At 36.7% G+C, this 24,427-nt stretch overlaps 1 protein-coding gene across 3 annotated transcripts in view; it reads left to right on the top strand.

Annotated features, from left to right (window-relative positions):
* The window catches only part of LOC135203779 (broad-complex core protein isoforms 1/2/3/4/5-like), a 145,267-nt gene extending 139,033 nt beyond the window's left edge, over positions 1–6,234 (top strand). Inside the window, exon 6 of one of the 3 annotated variants that reach the window (XM_064233748.1) lies at positions 1,491–6,234. In XM_064233748.1, coding sequence (XP_064089818.1) covers positions 1,491–1,840 — 350 coding nt within the window. In that variant the 3' untranslated portion in view covers positions 1,841–6,234. The remainder of the gene's footprint in view (positions 1–1,490) is intronic. The other 2 variants (XM_064233753.1, XM_064233751.1) reach the window with 2 other exon arrangements.
* Positions 6,235–24,427: the final 18,193 nt, after the last annotated feature.

Genomic DNA, 24,427 nt, shown 5'->3' with positions numbered 1-24,427 from the left:
TATTCAAGACAGACTGTTGTATTTACACCTGCTTTCATGTGTGAGAATTTGTAAATACTACTGTATGCAATTCAATATTTTACTTCTTTGGGCCAGTCCATTGAGGATATTATTGGACTCTGAAGTTTAATTAAATTACTGCATTATTTCTACTGTCATGTTGTCAAAGGTATGTTAAAAATATTAACTTTACATAATTGTTATTACTTTCTTGTTCTTTTTTCAATTTTTTCTTATGATGCATTTATAAATTTGATTTAATTTGACAAGCTTGTGTAAACAAAGGAAAGAAATAACATTTCTATGGGGAACATAAGGAGACTTGTGAAGTTTTGGTCATATTCTGCTAGAAACACCTGTTTATTCATACTTGTGTATTGATAATTTTTGGGTTGCAAATAACCTTTGGGTACTGTGGGAAAATCAGGTGAGCAGTGGACAGTACATATTAGTCAACGTATGCTGTTGCACCATGTGATAGAAATTGCGATTTACGGTACAGCAAAAATGATTACTATTAGTATCCATTTTCACAATTCCAGGTTCTTATACAAGGACGAATTTAAGGTGACTATTTATGCAACCTAAAGTTTATATGAGATTTTGTGATGACCATTCTCATAACTTAAAAGTTAAAAGAGATCTGTGCATTTGTAGTGATTGCTGCATATATTCCAAGATAGTACATGCTAGGCTGAATATGCTCCATAATCATGTAAACCATTGGGTAATTGTGTATTTGAACATGAAATACATTTGTTTTTCTTTCCTTAAACAATTGATTTTCTAACATTGCATTGCATGGAAATGAAAGTTAGGTGAGAATATTAAGAGGTAGAATGACACTATTGGCAACGTTCTTGTTGATATTGATTTGCATTTGCAGAATTTTAATACTTTCTTAATGTTGTTATCAGAACATAACCTTTCTTATTGTTAAAACTACAGTAGTTATCCAGTGGATAATAGCAATATACCACCACTTGTGAAATATCAGTTAAGAATACAGGTAGTCCCTGGGTTCCACGGCTCCAACTTACAGCGTTCCGCACTTACGGTGCTCCGTACTTAAAGCACTTTTTCAAATATAGTCATCAAAAGATCAGTTCCAGGTTAGGGCTTGGCTGATCTTTTGAAGTTATGGTGCCGTAACCCTAAAGTTACAGTGGCGTAACTGAAAGTGACATAGGTGCTAATATTCCGAGTTACAGCATTTTCTGACGGCACACTGATGGAACAGAACCCCCGCCATAACCCTGGGGCTGCTTACCATATATTGTAATTCTACTAGTACTGCAATTAACAATTTCAGGCAATTGTAGCAGTCAGTGAATGTTCACGTATGTCTTGTTAAATGACCATGATGTAGTATGTATTAGGTATTAAATTGTTTAAGGAAAGAAAAACTTATTTGATTAGAAGTAAAAGAAAATCTGAATGGAGATAGTAGAGGCATCTGTTGTATAACACGATTTCTGTACTTGTTTCAGAGGATAATCCGTATGAGGCTCGTCCATGCCCGGTGTGCCACAAGCTGATCAGCAACCGTGCCAACCTTAAAAAGCACCTGAAAATCAGACACTCGGCTCAGGAAGAGGCTCTCTGCCTCTATTGCCGCAAGGTCTTCCGCAACAAGTACTCCCTCTGGACTCACATAAACTCGTATCATCCGCGCTCGAAGGCTGCCAATCCCCAAGGCCCTGTGACTGCTGCTCCGGAAGCTGGCCCCAGTGGAATGGTGCCAGGTGGTGGCAGTAACAGTGGCGACCTTGGGAACCTCACCAGTGGCAGCAGTAGTGGATATATGGGATCGCTCAATCCTTATCAGGATATGAAATGATGCTCACTATATGGAATGAAATAACTCCTATCTATTAGTTGCAAGGATATAGGTACAGCATTAATCATGGTATAAGTTTTCATTTATATATTCTACATTATAAGAGATGTCTAGAGGTCATTGTATTCAACAAGTATCATTATAAAATTTGTCCTTTAGGGAGTACTTAGAGGTGGATAATGGTGCCATGGTTCAAGTACAGGTGTGGGCTACTACTTAATTAGAGTAGTGTACGGGTCTTAGGTTGACATCCTACACCTGGGGGACTAAGTGCCCTGCCCATATTACACAGGTTGTGTTTTAGATGCGTACATTGCTCAGGAGACTAACAACGACAAAAAAAATATATATATAAGGAAATTTGGCCTAACGGCTCATTTATGTCATCGCACCTTATAAAAAATGTGATTCCTTCCTTACTTTGTCAGTCCCCTGAGCAAAATAGGCAACTTGGACATAATCATAAATTATTAATATTACGCCGATCATGCAGGTATGTTCATCAGGTTCACAGTCAACGCTCTACCTCAGTTTTATATATCAGTAGTAGCTTGTAAACACAGCCACTGACAAAAATTTATTACAGGCCATAATGTGGAGGCTCAATAGGGAAAGTTTTATTTGTATTACAGTATACAGTGCAACATTCTTAAATGAATGTATTCTCCTCCATATCGAATGCAGCTCTGCAGAAAATAGAGGTTATGTTTACAAGTCTGAACTCCGCAAAGTTTTGGACAACATTAGACAGTCATATTAGCCACTCTTGAGAAGAAGGTGGTGTGCGCCTTGGTCCTGCGCTAACCCACCACCTCCCTCCCCCCCTTAATCCCCACCAGTGTTGTCTGGTGGTTGTGCTGTGATGCATATTTCTTCTTGTCCTCATATTGCAGGGAGACACGCTAATGACATGTGTTTAGGCGGTTCTGATGAGCGTCTTTTTATTTTTCTCTATAAAAATGTGATTCAAGTGGTCCAGAAGCTCTTTATGGAGTTGAGGAGTGCCAAGTGTTAAGTCTTTTCTAGGCAGTGAGATAAGACGCCCTAAAAACAACTTGATGCTCGAGCAAACCGCACCTCTTAGAGGAGGTCTGGTGCCACAGCCACCTCAGAAACTGGCTTTCAGGAATGTTTTTAACTCCAATACTGTTAGGAAGGAAGCAAGTACACTGACAGCACTACGTAGGTACTGTTTGTATATTATTGATAATAATAATAATGATAATGCAGATAATAATACTAATAACCTGGAGGATCTTAGAATGCTCAAACTACTGTACAAACCTCTTACCTCATCACCACTCATCACCTTTTCTGTTTCGTAGTCCGCATCACAGTTTGGGTTTTTATTTCAGCACTCTCATGCAGTATGAAAGCCCAGATACATACACTGTGCTTGTAACAACATGCAATGGGAACAATGTTGCTCGTTGTCTGTACCTTCATTGGCAGGTGTGTTATGTTTCTGGGCTCTTGTCACAAGGGTTTTTATCATCCTGATCAGGGAATACTGTACCTGTCTCAAAGGGTTTGGCATGGGAGCGCAGGAGGTTGATGATGATCATGTACTGCTGGCACTAGTTATTGCCAGTATTTTTCATCCAGTAATTATGAGTGTTTTATGGCCAATTCATGCAAGTAGGTTCTAGCTTTTCAAGCATACAAAGTCATTTTTTAGTAGTCTGCTTTGTTCAACTTGATATTTGACTGGCAAAGTGAATCCTTTAGAATTGAGGGTTTTAACACCACGTCCATATAAACTCTTAGTTTCCATTTGATTGGGAAACTACTTTAGTTCTATTGTCAATGTCAAACTTGAAATCCATCATTAATTCTTACAGTACTTTTGTGGTATGTGTGTGTTGGTGTACTTTCATATCACATACTTCTACCCTTGATTTATCAAATGGGTCATGCATTGTTTTTGAATTAAATATAAGTTGTTCTAAAATCTTATATATGAAGTTTGTCCAAGCATGCACCAGTACTGTCATACTAAAGGCCTGCTAAAATTAAAGGCTTTAGCTGACCAAATTCTAGAGAACTTAATCCACCATAAATTTATTTAATTTCTCTTGAAAAGTATAGATGAACAAAGATTCACTCACAGATTTCATGTAACAATGTCTGTTCACAAAAGATTAATTTTCAATGTTACTTTTTTAAATAGCCATACTGTCATGTAAAAGATATAAAAACCATGTCAGTAGTAAATGAATAAAAAATTCCTGTTGTTGATTATTTCACTGAAGAAGTAAGCAGTATTTTCTTCTTGACTTTGGTGGATTTTGGTCTGATTTGTTTGCTCAGTTTATATCCTTCTAACGATCTGATCTGGGTGTGAATCCTCAAGTATCACTCCTTCGCTCCCATTGCTCACCCATTCAGCACCACAATGCGGGTGAGCCACATAAGAAAAGCAAATATATTTTTTGATTTTTTGATTGCTACTGAAAAAGTTATTGTTCAGAATTTCTATCAGTACTTTAACCCTCATACTGTAGTCAAATTCTTAAGCAGAGATAAATGCTGAAACCCACATCAGCCTACTTTGGGTAAAGGGGTACGAAAAACACGATGCTGAAATATCTTGATGTTTGAGCCTTTTGTCTCGGAGGTTTCAGTTTTCGTCGCTGTGAAAGACTTTGGTTTCAGGTGTCTGTTTTGTCACAAAGTAAATGGTTCAGTCATGTGGGTTGTAAGATTTCCTAAAGTTGTCAAAATTACGGAGAAGTTGATGTCTATTAGTTTGTAAAAAGTTCCATATGCATTTTCATTTTTAGTAGTATTTGCTTGATTGAAAATATTTGACAAACATCGAAGCTAATTAGTTTTTACGTAACTTTAAAGCACAGTTTTCCTTTCATTGTTTCTCACCTCTTTGAAGTTTGTCAGGCTCGCATTTAAGCTCAGGAATCAAGGCAGGGACAAGCAGCAACCCTTTTGCATCCGTAACTTCTAATTTAACGCGGCGGTAATGTTTCCGATTGACGTGATTTCTTTAGCCAACAGGGTTGCTGTGTCCTTTATGTGACCAATAGGGAAAAAAGAAACATTCTTGCTGAACCCCCATGACCGCCTTCTACCCGCTTGAATTTCTTTCGTCATTCAAGGAGAGACTGCTCCAAGATTTTGCTAGTAAATTTTCTAAGGCAGCGGATCGTATGCCTTGCCAAATCCTGTAAAAGTAACGGAAATAGCGTATACAGATATCGTATCTCTCCTCTTATGACGGTTTGATAAGGATGCTTCAGATTTTATTTGCTGTAGAGTTCCTGGTTGAATTTGGAAATCACTCAGTCAGGTCCTCATATGCTATTTCCTGTACCCTGATATTTTATTAAAGTTTTTTTTTCTTATTTAGAAAAGTCTCTCCATTTGTCATGCATTCAGTACAAACAGTGTCATAATCAGGTATCCAGTCAGGAGTTTTCTGTGCATCGCTTCCGTTGCGAAGCAAAGTATCGGCCTCCGTCAATGCTGTACAGTACGTCAGTGTAATTGCTGTTTCAATGTAGAGACTATGTTTATGAATATTATTATGCAGTGTATCCCAAAAAGTACATTATAATTATTTGATGCAAAGTAGGTTTTACAGATGCTTATGTTACTGACATTTCTTTTTATTATTATTGATTTTTCTTTTTTCTTTTTTTTTCTTTTTTTTTTGCATTTTATGAAAGCCATGCAGGTTCCAGTCCATAGTTAACTAAGCGGTGGCCATGGAAGATGTCGTCAGCAAGTACCCTTTTAGTTAATAGTAATCAACCAGTAATTTTGAGTTTGAGAAATACATGCTGAAGAATTTGTTTACTCTCTAATAAATATTTTACTTATATATAATAGCTCTAGAAGGTATATGGGGTACATATTTAGCACTATTTATATTCACAATATACTATATTGTATATTTATAGACCAACTATGGATGTATGCATGTAGTGGATGGTGAATTCATATGGAGCATAGCCTTCATGTGAATGTAAGCGTATGAACACACTCGTGTCCCAGAGTTCGGAGAGTTAAATTGCAAGTTTCGGGCTTTTATTTCTTTCAAACAAGATAGATTGTGAAGAGACTTTTACTTGACTATTTTCTCCATTTTTGTTATTGTCAGCATTCTGAAATTTGTAAACCTCAGGAGCATCTTCCAAAACAAGATAGTGTAAGGATGATTAATATCATTTCAGAATGGTTCATTTTATAAAATTAGAAGCAAAAACTTTAAATGGTTTACAAAGTTTTTTTCATTTAATTATAATATTCCAGACGCTTCCATGGCTTCCGCCTTCACACATACCGGTATCTTCTCTACCTCAGGAATCAGACGTTATAATTAAGGTAAATGTAAGAATTATAATTGGCTCATTTTATTCTGCATCTCCAAATAAAGCCTCATCAGTTATATATATCTATATATATATTATATATATAATATAGATATATATATATATATATATATATTATATATATATTATATATATATATATATATTATATTATATATAATATATATATATATATATCATATATATATATAATTATATAATATATTATATATAATATATATACTATATATATTATAATATAAATATATATATTAAAAATATAATTATATAATATTATAATTATATGATATATATATATTATATTATATATATATATATATATATATATATATATATATATATAAATTATATATAAATTATATATCTTATATACTTATATAATATATATATAGTATATATTATATATATAACCTATATATTATATAGATAATATATTATATATATAATAATATATAGATATAGTATATATATATAATAATATCTATACCTATATCTATTCCATATCCTATCTATATCGATCTATATCTATCTAAGTAGATATTATATATATATATATAGATATATATAATATATATATAGTATATATATATATATATATATATAATATATAGATACATACATGAGTTCAATCCAGGATCAAAGTGTGTCATCTCTGAATAAATGTTTCAAGTAACTGTAGCTGTAGACTCAGACATCATACCATACAATGGTTTATTCAATAACTCTTGCAGCTTCTTTTCTTGATGAGAATTGTGATACATGTGGAAATGATTTGACTTTGTAGTGCACATGTATGTCAACTCACTGCTGTAGCTGAGTGATGAAAGTGATAACAAACTTTTACATTTTTTGTTTTTTTTACAATAGTATAGCATGTATTGAAGAGAGAAAAGTATCTGCAAGTTGATTGTAAATAATAAGCTTTGATTTTTTGTTTGTCATGTGTTACATGTAATGCTGGTTAAAATGAGCTCTCTTGTGATTCAGATGTTTACTCGCTATGCTGTAACAACTGGAAAACCAAAATGTTTCGTTAGATACTGCACTAATTGTTTGAGTGCAATTGAACGAAGATTTTGGCAAATGTATTTTATCATGTGCCGTTGTGAGACAGTTTTATCAGATACACAGGGAATATTTTTACATTTACATGCGTTTTTATTACTAGTAAGTTCCATGTCCATTTCAGTAGGAAAAAAGTTCCATGATGTACATGTAGTGGCCGTGATATAACTTAGTTTATTCATTTATATATAAATTATCTGTTCTTTGTATTGTGGGTCAGTTCATCCACAAATTATCAGGTATAAAATTGGATAGCTGAAGGAAGGACATTGCCCTCAGTCATCTAGATGCCCACAGCTGTACGGTGTCTGTCGTTATATATATTTTTCTGTTATTGTACTTCTCAATCTCTCATCATCACCCTAGATTGCATTATCAAAAATTGCAAAGCATTAACTTGATTCATATATATTATCTTGAATGTACATAATGCTAGCTGGGTGATATAACTTTTAGGTGAGGTGCAGGTGTCATGATGTCTTGTGAGAACCATTTTGTTACTTGTTATGGCTGTTGCTTTATTGTTAGGGCCATTGTTTATCCCTATTTATTTTTATTCTTGGATTTTTTTCCAGTACTGTAGTATATACACATAATGATGTGTACTTGTATACTGATATCAATGAAAAGATGTAATTATAATGTATACTCAGTGTATTACAATAGAAAATATCTCTAGAGTCATTTGTGATAGATTATCTGTTACATAGAAGCAGTTTTGATCAAACTGGTCATTTACATCATTGTAGCTTTGAATGTTGACATCACCCAAATTTAGATCTGTATGTGAAAGTTAAACACAAAGCCTGCGAAAGGTGGCGCAGATATCGTAGGCTGTATGGTGAGATCATTCATAATCGTGCACCCCCCGAGAGAAGATTTAATGGTATACGAAGAAATGGTCCTCACAAAGCATCACAAACCTTGTCTCACAGAAGTGATTGGAAATTGATGTCCCATGTTTTGGCAGAATTATTATATGTATCCTCAAACTCACCTTCTCAAATCCCCATCCCCATGTTTTGATGTTCGATGCCTCAGTCTGCCTAGATGAGAGGACGACTGTTTCCGTCTTTGCTCAAAGAAAAACACCGTGAAAACTCTTTAGATATTGTCTGTTTTGACTATTTCATTCTCTTGTTGTCTGTTAGATGATCATCTTTTGAGTCTAGTGAATCATGATGTATCTGGAGGCACTATCATTTGAGGTTTTTCTCATTATGTGAGTTGTTATTTTGTATTGAAGACCCACTTCAGAGGGCTTATTCAGTACTTGTGTGTCAACTGACAGCTTGCCTTGAGTTTGCTTGGAAGCATATTGAAAGGGTTCTTCAATGCACAAACTTTGCAATCGTGATAAAAGAGTTTATGATTTAATGGAAATTGCAACTGTGCATGATGATTAAAACCATTCTTATGGTAGAGCCTTATGTATGTATTATTATAAAGATGAGCTTCACTCTGCCTAAGGTCTGAACATGGTCCAGAATTTATTGGTAGTCACAAACATACCTTATTTATAAATCTTCTGTAAATTGTCTTTGGAATTCAGGTTCAAGTTCTGTTCATGATTAGAAGGAATAAATTTAGTGTCCTTTTGTAATCTAGCTCATCTCATAGTGTTATTAGTATACTGGCAAAGCATTGAGTCACTGGCCTCGGTAACGTTCTTTTATATTATTATAAGGGTAAATGCTAGAGAAGCCAACTGCATTGCCACATATGAGGTTACTAACTGCAATTATTTCTGTGGACTTTTGTTATGCATCATTTACAGATTACAGTGAAGTTAGGTTATAACTTATGGCTGGAATATTACCTGTCAGTTTTCACTGTTCAGACTTCAGGTGGATTGAAAGCAAGTAAATATTCATGCTTATTTTCAGTTAAATTCTTTCACGGTGCTGTTTAATTTTTGAAATTGGCCAATTTATAAATAAAAACTGATCCGTCATTGATGGTCAAACAAGCATCTCATCGGGGTATGTCAAAATGATCGAAAACATCGAAGAACTTTTGTATACTAGTCCCAGAATTTGTGCGTGGACATGTTTAGCAAAGTATAACTTTTGTTTTACAAGTATGCTCACGTTAATTTGGTCAAGATGAATGTATGTATAGGTAGGGTAAGTGCACTTCTTCTGTTAGTGAAGTGCATAAGCAAAGATTTTTCTTAAAAAAAAAAAATTCATCAGGTAATTAATGAGGTAATTGTAATACACACACGATCACTTTCTCATTATGCCTTGGGACGAAGCAGAAAGAGAGTTGAGCCCAATGGTAAGAGTAAAAGGAATTATGCATGTCTGTTGAAATCAAGTTATGGCAAGGCTTCAACCTTATTTGAGCTAGTCCATGTATCCAGTGAATGGTTGATGACAGCAGCAATGCAGGTATGTGTCACTTGGAATTTTTCCAGTCACCATGATGATGTGCAGAGTTGCTGGTAAGTGTGACAATGTCAACATACTATTAAGGTAAGTAATGATGATGTTAGAACTTGATTGTTTACAAATGCAAATTTGAGTAATTTGAATGATGGAATTAGGATTTTTTATACTTCACCAAAAGTTCCTTACAGGTAGTTTTTTGTAGAAACTCCAGGTGTTAACTTACAGTCGCAAATGCAAGAGTCTCAATTTTTTTTCTTTTTTTATGTTGTTTGATTTCATACTTGGGGTAGAAGGATAGGTAGGTAGCTTATCTGCCCTAATAATGAAAGTAACATATGGTACATCAAGCCTGAATAGTAAAAAGAGACTGTGTTAGGATAATGGTGTTTCGTGATACTTATCAAGATGGTAATGCTTAGGGTCAGGTAGAAGGGAAGGTGTTTTAAATTGCTTATGTGATATTTTGTGTGATGTTGGACTCAAGGTATTATTGCTGAGCTGTGGCTTTGCAGCATGTGTTCTGTTGCCAATGTGGCCTCACAGCAGATTGCCAGTGCCAGAAAACATTGAAAAATTAATAGAAAAGTAAATTGAATCTTGTAACGGATTACCTCAGGTGTGCATGTTTGTGCGTATGTGTGTGTGTTTGTGTGTGCCAGGTGGCAGAGATGTCAGGTTTACGACAACAGAAACAAACTCATATGAAACCGTAAAAATTAGAAGGCTTTATTTTCACTACTCCAGACTTGTTCCATTTGTGCAATAACTGAAAGTTTCACATGATCCATTCCAAGTGAACTAATCTCTACACAAGGGTAAGTCACTTTGGAAGTGTGTACAGTCTAGTTCTACTGCTGATGTTCAGTTTAATTCAGTTCCTTGAAATAGTGGACCAATCATCAAGCTGTGTGGTGCATATTCATGATTAGGATTATGACATATCATGAGTAAGAAGTTCCAATAGTAATACTGCATAAGTGTGGAAGTTGTGTGTTTAGCAATTAAACTGACATTCGTGTTTGTTCGTGTCAGTGTTTATCTCATGTAGGACCATTATATTTTTTTTATGGTATACTGTATTAGTGGTTTAAATGTTCTGAGTGTGCTTGTGAATGTGGTGAATGCATAGGCTATTTTATTATCCAGGGATGTATTAGGGAAGTGTGCTTATTACTACCTCGAAAACTATAGAACTTTTGTGACTGTATTTTTTAATTTATTTTTGCTGATTGGTAAATAAGGCAACTGACCTCTACTTTTTTCCTTTTACGACTACAGATGTTTTGATGTTACACTTATGGATAGTGGACAGAGTCTGGTTGATCTCAAATATAAGAATTGCAAAAAGGCATCATTTGCATTGAAGGACAACACACATGATTTGTATTTGGTGAGTGGAACACAGTTGCATTTACCAAGGTGAATTGTAATTTATACTATGATTTCTCTTGTAAGAGTGCATGTTCAGTGCTATTCTGCATCACCAGTCAAAAAACACACTCTTTAAGCTTCAATACGTATATATAAGGTTGTCAAAACCGACTTCTAATGTGCCATAATTTTTCCTGATTTCTTTTGAAAGAACCATTGATTCATAAATACAGTAAATCATTGGATCTTTTCATGGAATCTTCAAGAAATTTCAGTTTAATATTTCCTCCATATAACTATGTAACTACCTGTGTGAATATAATTACTTGTCAGTAACCAGCTTATTTTCACATAGACCTTTCTGAAAAATAATGTTGTTTAACCTTGAAGAATTTCATTTACTAAACTTGAAATAAATCATTGTGTTTCCTTATGTCAAAGAGATGCCACTTTTTTAAAAGCACAAGTGTAAATATTGGGATTTTTTTAGTTTTTTTCTCAACATATTTGAGATCATCAGGCCTGTAACCAAAGTGGAGCGGAGGCTCTTGGTGCTTGATTGCTGTGGACTGGTTGTTGGGTATCAGTATTTTTAAGGAAAATAATCTGGTATTTTTTAGTCTGAACTCTTTAAAACTGTAATGGGCACATCTGATTTTTTATTTGCCGTACTTTTCTTGAATGGTGCTATTGGATACATTTGGTTTGGATTTGAGGAGAAACCACCAGTTGAACTTCTTAGGTATTAAATATTCAATTGGAGATGTCCAGAAGCCACTGATATCATCATTCATCTTGGAAATATGATAAAAGCAGAAAAACTTTGTATCAGGGTCTGTAGATCAACATCTCTCTGGTCATCATTATGTGAATCTGATGTGTTGTAGGAATCAGAAGACACAGATGTTGCTCTTTCTTGTCACCCAACAATGACTAACTGAACTGCAATGTCCATTGACTGTATGCGGATTAGTACTGTATATTGTTTTGCGCCTATGATAATGAAGAGAGCAGAAATGATAGAAGGGATCCTTAACTCAAAATCATTGGGTTACAATATTACAGTGTGTTGTAAACTTTATCACTTTCCTGAGTTTACTTGTGAAGATTCAGTGTCAAGCTACACTTTGTATGGCACCTGCTGTATAGTCTTATCTAGAGAAAATATTTTTAAACTATTTACAATTTCTGTTATTGTCACACTTCATTCAGAACTAAAACTATGAGTCTGGAAAATTTGTTATGAAGGATTTGGACATTGGAAGTGTTGGTAACACCAGAGATATGCATAGCTAAGGCAGATGATAGATGGAAAGCTTAGTGTAGGTAAATAAAAAATTAAAGCATAATGTAGCCAAGTCAGAGGAAACAAAAACCATAGATGTAAGGGGAGTAAAGTGGGCACATGATTTGTCCCCTCCTGAAGCATCAAGGATCATGGAAAGTTTTCCTGTATGTTCATGGTGTGTAAGCTTACTCTAGTGCCATGCTTAAATGGAAATTACCATAAATCACTATTTGTCAGTATTGATGAAGTACAGTACTCTTAAATGTACTAGTAAAAATTTAATCTTTGTCAATAAATTAAGAAATTTTAATCTAAAGCTCATCTTTTTTTATGTGCATTTGCAACACCAGATGTGGAAGAATTAAGCATAATTCAGAAGAAAATATGTAAAACCCATATACTATTATCCATGTCATTTTTATCTTGTAATTTAACTGAAATGTACTCAGAAAATGGGGATAATATTTAATGGTGTGTTAGTGAATTAGGTATTTTTCTGTCTCTCTTGTTTTGAGTTTAGTCTGTGCAGAAAAGATGGACATAATGAGCAAGAGAAGAGCCATATGCTGCTGAAAAACTATCGAATAAGATCTTCATCCTTCATGGTTGTGGGATTTGATGTGCTAAAGACATTCAGGTATTGTGAACAGAAATACTCGCAAACAAAATGTTTCCTGGTAGGGTTTTAATTATTGTGGGTCTTTTACATTAGTTGTCACGTGGATTCATTAGGAATAAGCACGGTGTTGACTTTCCTATGGGTCAGTGCCAATATTACTTTTACAATAACTGCCTCATTTTAGATCATAGCTGACAAGCTACACAAAAGTGTTTTTATAGTTAATAATGAGTCTTATTTCACAAATATAGCAATTAAAATAACTTGTAGCTCTTGTGGAAGAGTTTGTGTATATGAAAGGTAATACGTATAGTAATTTGGAGAAACAATTTTTTATGGTTATGCTTCCAGTTACACCACAGTCAGAGAAGAATGCTTTGTTACAGTTGGCTACATCCGTTTTCTAATGGCGCTGTATTGGGGAAAGGTACAATAGATAACTGTAATTTTTCTAAATACTGTGCTTGATCTTTAGCACTACTAATTCAGATTTTTTAGTTGAAATGGATGTAGTAAAAAATTACAACATGGAAATTTGAGCATTTGCCGTGTGAAAGTTACAAATTGAAAGAAAACAAATCGTCCTCAATGGAAGGTTACGAGGCTTGTACCATTTTCTTATTTTCAGCCACAATTGTTTCATATTGTTTTGTAAATTAATGCTGTAGTGTATCAGTTTGTTGGACATTCATATTTTATTAGTAGAAAAACATTTTAGACTTAGTTAAGATTATCACAAGACTCACTGTTAATACAGTGACAAAACATAATCAATATTTAAAAAGCCATATGTTAGTGACATACTTTGCAACTTGCAAAGTACTACACTTTCCCCTTTGGAATAGCGTCACAGTTGAGTCATATTATCAGAGTGTTTGTAACGGCAAGATTTTATGTACATAAATTATATTATGTACTGCATGAAGAATATAGTTACTGTACTTGAAAGTGAATGTTGCACCATTCAAATACATTTTTATTAGATTTTATAAGTGATGAAGTGCCATCCAACTTTCAAATTTCACCTCAAACTGGATAAGTGGAATGTTGAGAGCAAGAGTATATTTTTTAGTTCTTGAAGGCATTATCACAGCCTGTCCAGTGATTTAGTATAGTATTAATAGTTAAGGTAGACACGCAAGTCATCTGGAGACAGTATTGAAAACTGGGAAAACACTCAATAAGGCATCATAAATGTACATCTGGCACTGGCATCTGTCAAATGGCTGAACTTCTTGTATCACTTCAATGTTCAGTCTACTGTCATACTTCGGACTGGACTGGTTCTGTTTACTGAGAATGTTATAAGCTGTAGAACTACCTCGAGACTGTCATTATATGAAGTGTGAATGGTTGACAGTATTCTTAGAGAGATTTTGAGAATATTGGTGGAGAGCGTGTTTTATCACATTTTGCCTGCTGTGAAAAAAAAAAAAAAGAGCCAGTCCCTTCCTTAACAATAAATCAGTCACTGCCGCACATTAGTTTAATAGCTTCAAAAAGCTTTGTATGCTGTGATGGTTAAACGTAGGGTATCAGAATGCTGAGAGCATATTGCTTAGGAGCTTAGCAACACTTGGCTGGCTGTTTGGTGCTCCATGTCTCTGAAATGAATAGGAGGAACGCATCTGCTAAAGGTCTTGTTTTCAATGGATTGTTGTGAATTCCAAAGGTGGAATAAAAATGCTGAGAAATAATTTCTTATCAATATGTCAATATGATAAGAAAAAATGTTCAATATACAATTTACTTAAGATTGACAAAAATAATTTGCGAGTGTACCCAAAGGTGCTTTCCTCCTAAATGATTGTGTTGGTGCTGAAGGTAATGGTCATCTCACTAATCTTGGGCTTTACAAGTGAGCTTCGGATGTTACCGGCAGAGTAAAGTCTTAAATTTCTATTGTAAGTGGTGTTGCTGCAAGTTGATCCTAGGTTTAAGGCATCCTGATGGTATGTTCCATTCAATGACTGGTCGTGAATGGTTAGAATGAAACATTCAGGCAAATAAGAAAGAGTAATTCAGCATTTTGTCAATTCAGTTTCCATCATCAATCGTAGATAGTCGTGATTTCTTAGGAACTGACTGGATGTGGCCTCAGTTTGTAGCTTTGCTTCCTTTGTTATCTGATATTTAACTGCAAGTTCATAGCAGAGGTTTTAATCATTCTTACCAAAGGTTTGAATTTGGTCTTTACTCTTCAAAGGGGCTTATGAACCTGTTTGGGCTTGGTTCTAATTGAGCATTAGGGTAAGCAAGCAAGGGATGCCAAGCATCATTATTGCAAAGGTATATGTAGTAGGTTTTGATGGTTCAGTATCTTGAATTGTGCAAGGGAAAGCTTTAGGTATTAAGGAAAGCTAACGCAATTTAACAGTTCTGTGATGGATTATGTATAAAATACGTGAATGATGACCAACCCTGACCATTTGCATTTTTGAAGTTGTATAGTACATTAAGTTTACTGTCATGATAGTAGTCTGTGATTTTCCATTATGTAACATCATGACAGATGATGACTAAATTCCCGGAAAATGATGTCAGAGTTGGTTATTGGTATATGCTTATTGGCAGTACATTGAAGTAGGTGGTTGTGTAACATGGTAAGGGATAGTTTCACTTCTTTTTCTTTCAAGTCTAGAGAGACTTTAAAAAGTTTTCAGTATGTTCTTTTTAGTTGCTTCTACTGTCAGTTACTTTTTATCATAGGATTGAAAAATCTATGCAGATAAGTCAAGTGATGTAATCAGATTTCTTTGTAATCTAGATAACATTGGCAGTAAGGATATATTAGTAATAATATTGTGTGATATATTTATATACAATATATGTACACATTAAGGTTGTCTTCCTATAAAACTGTATCGATATTTCCAGAGCCTTTGTTCTAGACTTTTTTATATTCTGCACTATTTTTTTATTTATTATTATTTTTTTTTCATTGTTATGCACCTTCTAATTTTATTTCTGTCAATGTTTCAATGGGTCAGTTATTGAATTCAGTGGATAAAGTTTAGCATGGGCTAGTATTTGCAGAGTAGCAGGAAGTTCTGAGATAGAAGTGTCGTTAAAGTTGAAATAGATCTTATTGCAGGATCACAGCTTTTATAAAGACTGCTTTAGAAACTGCATGTTTATTTTTATTCAGCAGATAGTATAGTTATGTAAGAGAGAAGTTTATGTATAGGAAGTACAGTATCTTTTACTTTTTTTATTTGTACCTTGACAAGGTAGGCATCATTCAAGGACCTATCAAAAGTTGCCAGAACTATCCATCGTAAAGATGGTTACTGTACTGTATTAGAAAAATTCCTCATTAAAGCTTATACTAATCGTTAAATGGACGTAATTAAAACTTTTTTATTAGTTTTCATAAATGAATTCTAAGTCATCAAAATTGTATTCCTTCATTCTGGCCTAGTGAGATAGAGAGTTTGTGATTAAACTGCCATTGTAATTGAAGTTCATTCTATTAGGCATGAAAGCTCTATGAGCAGTACGAGGTGATAAACAATTTGGGGTGTAGTTAGGAACTGCGGATGCATAACTGATGGTGCTGTATGCCTCTTCCTTGTACTGCCAATACTGTACTAAGCAGTAGGTTATGGAGTTCAGGGCAAGCTGAAAGTCTCGCCTTGTTTGTGTTAAACACATTTTATCTCTGTGATTGGTTTATATTATTGGACTAAGCTTGGGCAAAGCCAAAACTTCAGTTCATTTAACCTGAATTGGATGCAATCTGTGGTTAGCAGGCGGAAGAAGTTATGATGACTCTAATGTGATTATACAAGGACTTTTTCAAAGCATCAGAGGAATCAAGTCATCACTCACAGCTCTTCTGAGCTTTGGTGTTAAAGATTTGCATTCAGAAGTTCTGATTCTTTGAAAATGCTTGTGTTGAATTAATGTGAAACATTGTAACATGGTAAGTATTTTTTTTTTTCAGTGTTCATGAAATGAAAGATTTTGAAGTTATAGTGTCATGTTGTGAGGCAAATTTCCTTACCGTAGCATTAATGAAATTGGTTTTCATTAGTTTCAGTGATAGAAATCTTCCAGTTTTAGTGATGTAATACGAGTAACAAATCAGTTGTACAGCTTCTTGAAAATTTTGTCTGTATTTTGTTTTCATCGCCTTCTAAGAAGGTCAGGGTCAAACCTACGTGTATCTTTCATTCATAGTATACTGAAATTATTCTTCTTTCTCAATACCTGATTTTTTGTTTACCTGTTAACTGTTTAAAGGTGTGTGTGTGGGTTTATGGCTTAGCTGACACCCAGAAGATGATTGTTATTGGTGGAGATGTGTTACCTTTAAGGATTGTGTCTTTGCAAAACTTCAGGGAAGCACATCTTTGTAAGTCATTCAAGCAGATGAGTGAACAGTTATGTTGACGATAAAAAAAGACTTTCAATTAATTACGCAGTGATTTATTTGATTTCAAGTAGTGTTTGCACGTAAGAATAGATCTTAATTGTTAAATTATATAAATCTCATGATGCAAAAATTTAAATCCATTTTATATGCACTGTTAGATTATTACGTAGATATATTTAAAGTTGCAATAATTGAAGGTCTTATGCAAAATACACTGGGTAATTTTTACAAGATCTTCAGCATAGCTTAGCTGGCAAAACATTTTGCCACTTGTATGAGGATTGCAAAGGTAAGTTTTTCAGTGGGATACCGATGGGAATAAAATGTAGTTTGCCAGTAGAGAATATGTCTTGATGGAAATTTGACCATAGCGTTTTGTTAGAAATTTTCATCTTTGAGGACACTTGGGAACCCAAGTCTTAATAGTATAAATACATTTTGTTACTGACAGGCCAAAGTTGTCTTTGGATGTTGAATTCAGTTTACCAAACAGATTAGACTAGACCCACTAGGTCAGTGTTGTCTTTTCAAACATTTGTAATCTCTCTCTCTCTCTCTCTCTCTCTCTCTCTCTCTCTCTCTCTCTCTCTCTCTCTCTCTCTCTCTCTCTCTCTGTGTGTGTGTGTGTGTGTGTGTGTGTGTGTGTGTGTGTGTGTGTGTGTGTGTGTGTGTGTGTGTGTGTGTGTGTGTGTGTGTGTGTGTGTGTGTGTAAGCTGAAATCAAACTCTAAGGGACTGCTTGTAAAGTGCCAACACCATTTTATATTTAGTTATGATTGGATATTTACACAAATCACAGCTAGTTCCATAGTACTCCAGTTTAACTCAGGTTAATCTACAGACTGGTATTGCTGTTCTGTGTCGAGGATATTGGTAGAACAACTGGGTATCTTTGGGAATATTAGAGGCAGCAATTACCATATTTTGCAGTTGTTAGCACATACAGTTATAGGTGATTACAGTAACATGTTTACCCATATAACTTCTGCAGTTTTATTCATTTTTAGTTTATTGGAATTCTTATCATATGTATTGAGTTAAAATTGTATTCCTGTTCAGTTATAAAGATTTTTCACATTAATGTGTTAAGTTACAGTGGTTAAAAATTACCTCAGCAGTTTGACACTAATTTAAGTTACTGTAGACTATAGCATAACTATTGTATGTTGCTGATAATTGGTGTTCACACAAGTTTAATGGCTCTAGCAGTCTGTAGTACTCATTTCATAAACCAGCGGTCCACTAAGTCTTATTCCATCAGGCTATGAAATAGGATTAATATACAGCATGAACCAGCTAGTACACATGTGGGCACATTATGCCAATGCATTTCAAAATTGAAAATTACTGTGAGTGTTATGAACATTTCCAAATTGATTTAAAAGTTTGACAGAGAGACAGAAAGCATCATAATTTGCAACTTTGTGTATAAGCTGGATTAGTGGAAACAACTTTTTAATGCTTGAAAGTCGAAAGGGTTTACTGTATGTTATATGTTAGATGGGAAATAAATTTTCGAGATATAGAATAGAGATTGGTGTACCGGGCACAGTATGGGTAAGTATATTGCCTCTTACAGTTTAAGATTATTTTATAAAATGCGGAAAAGAACTTTGTTTCGATGGAAAGAAAATACAAAATTTCAAAGTGCCCATTATTTAGTAGATCCATTATCGTATTTGGTAAATACTCGAAGAAAAGAAGCGCATTTGAATATTCTGCCTCATATGTATAGGGGTGTTTTAATCAGCAGCTTTGCTGTTATGTTTAAAAATCTATTTTGTGCAATTATGTTACGAGATGTGTTAATTTTTTTATTAGAATTCATTTTGTTGTAGTTACTTGTCTAATTGGACTTGAAATTGTTATGTTTTGTCATATTTATATTTGAAAAGCAAAATAGATCTGTTTCTCAAACTCTTATGAAAATGTAGGCCATCTTTGTATTTATTGTATAATGCTTGTTTTTTCATATTTATTGTGTAAAATAATATGACGATTAAAGTTGAAGTGTTTATCAAAAATACTGTATTGTATGTTTTAAAAATTAAAATTTTTTTGGAATGTATAATAAAGTCAATCATTGTAAGCATAAGAGCGATGAATTTTGAATCTTGAAAATGTATTGAACTCTTAATAATAATTGAAAGTACAGTAGTACTGTATCTATTTGCTGCTGTTTTGTTTCACAACTCAAGAAAAATAACATAAGAAATGGGAATGGAAATGTCGTGTTTTCCAGACATATTTTGGAATGGCAAAGAATGCCTGTTTGGTTAGAGGAAATCCTCTGTATCTTTAGTCATTTACAAAAATTATTATGTATCTGCAAATAAAGGTAAAGAAAAAGGTTCATTCTTATTTTCCTGGTCTTGATGCGTTCATATGAAAAATATTGTCTAACAGTCACTGTTAATATACCATTTGTTACAAAGCAGGGTTATTTATTTGAAGTTCATAGTACTATATTACCTCACATGTATGATTCAGTACCTGTGTTCCCATGCCTGCTTGTAGTACAGTATTAATATAAGATCATGCAAAAAAAGTTCTTCATATTTAGGGTGTAAAAGGAAGTCACTTGCAGTAACCCAACAAATGAGAAGTGTCAATAGTCCTACGTTTGACAAACTCGGTCACCTGTATCTTGATGGGGAAGACAATAAAATCTTAAATTCCATTTTGTCAACATGATCGTAACGATAGTTTTTGCTCTCTACTTTTCATCTTTTTTCCATTGACATCTTCATACATAGCCATCCAACTTCTGTAACCTTGGCTTGTTCCAGTTTTCATGGCTCCTTTGGGAACAGGTACTTTAGGCCGACTATATACTGTAGTTTAAAAATAACAATTTAGATATGACAAATACTTAAGTACTGTAGGGATATGTGTTTTAAAGAAGGGGAAAGAGGAGTCGGCAAGCTATAGTATGCATGTCTTCTTAAGGTGGCTTCCCAATACCATAATATGGCAGGGACTGTGGTGAAGGAGAATTTTGTATCCCTCAGAGTTTTAGCTCATAGATCTGTGTATTATTTGTGGCCCTTTGCCATGCAATTTGCAGGCAACTTGTTAAAATACCTTTGCTAATTATGACAAATTTTCTAAGACAATTTGTATTTTTCATAGCTACAATAGGATAATTTCTAAGCGCCTAGCTGGATCTGGTTGAAAAGCAGATGAAAGCAAGGAATCTTGTGATATCTGGCAACGCATGTGTAGCTCGGATGAAGAGTGGTCAAGGACCATGCACCTACACCAGTGCGTCAGTCTTTCCCAACTCCGGATGTCTTAATAAACAGAGGGGCGGCTAAAGGCGGGCAGTATAATGTTAAGACCTCAGGTTTGAGGCTATGAAAAATACAAATTGTTTTAGAAAATTTATCATTTGTTCATATGCAAACAAACCTTCGGTCTTAAATTTAGGATAGACTCATACTTGGAGGGAGGTACAAGACATCCTAGATCGGCTGGGGGCCTACCCATCAGTCCAGCTTCCAGAAGAAATAATTTCTGGAGAGGGACTGAAGCCCGTTGAGAAGCTAGATAAATTGATATCTAACCACTCAGACCCTGAGTGACGTACAATGATATATGGGAGAACCATTGTATAGGGAACCAAAGAGAAACTTTGACTGTCCAATAGCAAACCAATACACCAGGGTTTGTATTACTCTCAACCCCTCCTTGCCAAGGAGTGGAGTATATGCTACCGAATAGAGGGTATGATATTTGTATATTACGCAACCACACTATCAGTATGACTACCTTGCTCACCTGTATCAAACCAGTCCAGCAAATGACGTGTCTATTCCTTAACCCACCTGAAGGAACCCACCCGAAGGAAGAAGGAAAGGTACAAGAGAAAGGAGGAGACCAGCCAACTCACTCATTCTCTCATCCACACAATCATCTTAGGTAAGATACAAAAGTGCCCTGTTAAGGGCAACTATGAGTTACACAACCTGTTGGGCAGCCACCACAGGACCCAGGGAAAACATGTCCACAGATCTGTGGGCAACATCCTTAAGATAGGAAGAGTTGAACGTAGACTGGTGTAACCAAGTACCAGCGCTCAGCACTCTATGTACAGCCAAGTTCTTTTTGAAAGCCAGAGAGGGACCAATACCCCTAACGTCATGTGCTCTAGCCTGCAAAGACGTGGCGATGGAATCATCAAGAGTCAAGTATGCCAGTCTGATGGCTTCCCGTATCCGAAAAGAGATAGTATTCTTAGACACCTCTTTCTTTGTACGGCCTGTGCTAACAATAATTCTGTGGCAGCCTGGTCTACGGTGCCAAGTCCTTTAAAGATAGCAACGCAGGGCCCAGACAGAGCACAACAAAAGCTCTTGAGCATCACCACCCACAGTCATACAGTGATGGAATGGAAAACTAAGTGAACCTGTCATCATGCACAGAGGGATTTTGGGTCTTGGCCATGAATTCCGGGACAAATTCGAAGGACAACGACCCCCAACCCCTGGTGTGCTTCACCTCATAGCTCAGATGTTGGAGCTCTCATACCCTCTTGGAAGATGGCAAGGACAGAAGGAAAAATGTCTTGAGCCTCAGGTCCTTGTCAGATGAGCGACATAAGGGCTCATATGGACTCTTAGTGAAGCTCTTGAGAACCAAGGAAATATCCCCTGTCAGAGGCTTGAGCTCTCTAGGATAAACTCGACTGCTCAAACCCCTTAACTAGCAGGGAAAGTTCCCAAAAGAGGGATGTTGATACCTTTAAGGCATAACACCAAACTCAGGGCCGCCCTGTAGCCTCTAATGGCAGAAACGGACAAACGTTTCTTGTCTCTGAGGAAGGTTAAAAAGTCTGCTATTCGCTGAATAGAGGTTGCGAGTGGAGAAAAACCCCGTTTATGACACCAATCACAGTAGATCACCCATTTGCCTTGGTAAACCGCAGAGGTCGACTTTCTAAGACTACTGGACATATGCCCAGCTGTTCTCTGAGAAAAGCCTCTCGCTCGGAGGAGATACTTGATAGCCTTCAACCGTGAAGAGACGGGGATTCTACTGACTGGTGGAACTTTTCCACATGGGGCTGACACAGGAGATGTCACCAAGGGGGAATCTCCCTTGGAACCTCTGACAACAGACAGCAGATCTGGGAACCATTTTGCCTGAGGCCACAGAGGGGCTACCAAAGTCATCCTGAGACCCTGTGAACTCATTAGCCTGTTCAGAAACTGACAGATCAAACAAAACGGAGGGAAAGCATACACCTCCAGGTTGTCCCAGGGATGTTGGAATGTGTCCTCTGCTAATGCTAAAGGATCTGGAACCACTAAGCAGAATATCTCCAGCTTCCTGTTGAAGTGAGTCGCAAATAGGTCCAGCATGGGTCTCCCCCAAACCTGGTAAAGCTTGTCTGCTACCACTTGATGAAGGGACCACTCTGTGCCTAGGATCTGATCCCGGTGACTGAGTTTGTCTGTGACCACATTCCGTATGCCTGGGATATACCTGGCTGAGAGCTCTACCGAATTGCTGACCACCCACTGGTGAACCTTGAAAGTCAAGGCTTGGAGTTGACGAGAAACCAGGCCTCCCTGTTTGTTCACATAGGCTACCACTGTGGTGTTGTCCGACTTGAGAACGACAGAATGACCTTCTTGAGCTCCAAACACCTGAAGTGATGAGGCTGCCTAAATGAGCCCCCCAACCTGCGAGGGAGGCGTCTGAGAATAGAAGGAAGTCCGGTGGAAGAGAACTCAGAGGGACACCTTCAACAGATTCTGGTCATCCAACCACCAATGAAGGTCTTCTCTCACTTCCAGAGACAGAGGAGCCATTAACAGGGGTGAGTCCCCTGCTGGAGACCAGAATTCTCCGTCTCCATTGCAGAGACTGAAGATGAAGACGCCCATGAGGGACCAGCTTCTCCAGGGAAGATAACACTCCCAGAAGAACCTGCCATTGATGAGCTGACTGATGTGATTCTGACAGGAAGTTGCGTGGCAACACCCATAACTTCTCCAATCTTTGATCTGACGGGAAAACTTTTGCCACTGGCGTATTGATGACCATGCCCAGGTAGAGAATCTTTTGACTGGGTATGAGGTTCGACTTTTCCTGGTTGACTAATATGCCCAGTTCCAGACAGAACCAAAGCAGACAGGCAATCCCTGTCCTGCAGCAGCTTTTCCCTGGAAACTGCCAAGACTGCCAACCAATCGTCGAGGTACCTCAGCAAATGGATCCCCTGAGCATGGGCCCAACTTGACACGAGAAGCACAAGACTTTGAACTCAAAGACCTTGTCCCCAAGAGAGAAGCGAAGGAATTTCCTGGACGTTGGATGAACAGGGATTTGGAAGTATGCGTCCCTTAAGTCTATCGACAGCATGAAGTCGCCTTCCCTCACGGCTGCCAACATCCTGAAGCGTGTCTTCCTGATGAAGTGATTCAAGGTGGATAAGTCGATCACAGGCCTCCATTCTCCCAATGCCTTGGGCACCAAGAAGATGTGACTATAAAACCCCAGGGACGGACGCACCACTTCCTCTATCGCATCCTTGTCCAGCATTTTCTGCACTTCCTCCCAAAGAGCCAAGAACTTCAGAGAATCTGGAGGATATTCCTTCCTGAGCTGTGGCTTGTCCAACAGAGGAGGAAAATTGAATGGCGGTAGGTACCCCACCCGAAGGACATCTACCACCCACTTCTCTGCCCCATAACTCTGCCACTTGGCCCAATGGCCCACCAGGCACCCCCCCACCCGTGGCGCAGGAGAGGGAGAGGCACCTAACCTACCGACGGCCCCCTTTACCTCTGCCCCTTGGGCCCCCTCTTGGCTTAAAGGAACGTGAGCGAAAGGGCCGTTGATCCTCTGACCTAGGCTGAGTCGAATGGGAAGGCCCTGCCAAACTCTTAGTCCTCGATAGCCTACCAGGCGACAATCTCCTTGACTGCTGCTGGACAGGGGGAGGAGGAGGAGCCGGACGTCTCCAAGAACGAGACTCCGACTTGGACATGGCCTGGTGCACCAGTCTGTCTTTGGTGTCAGCCCAGCGCCGGTCTATCACATTCTCGAGTTCTGTCCGAGGAAACAAATATTGGGACTCCAACAGATCTCCATTCCTCAATGTCAGCAAGGACTCCGT

This window comes from Macrobrachium nipponense, chromosome 36 (genome assembly GCF_015104395.2).
Source record: "Macrobrachium nipponense isolate FS-2020 chromosome 36, ASM1510439v2, whole genome shotgun sequence".
Classification (NCBI taxonomy): Eukaryota; Metazoa; Arthropoda; class Malacostraca; order Decapoda; family Palaemonidae; genus Macrobrachium; species Macrobrachium nipponense.
Note: the sequence above shows the minus strand (reverse complement) of the source record. Positions and strands in the feature narration are given on the sequence as shown.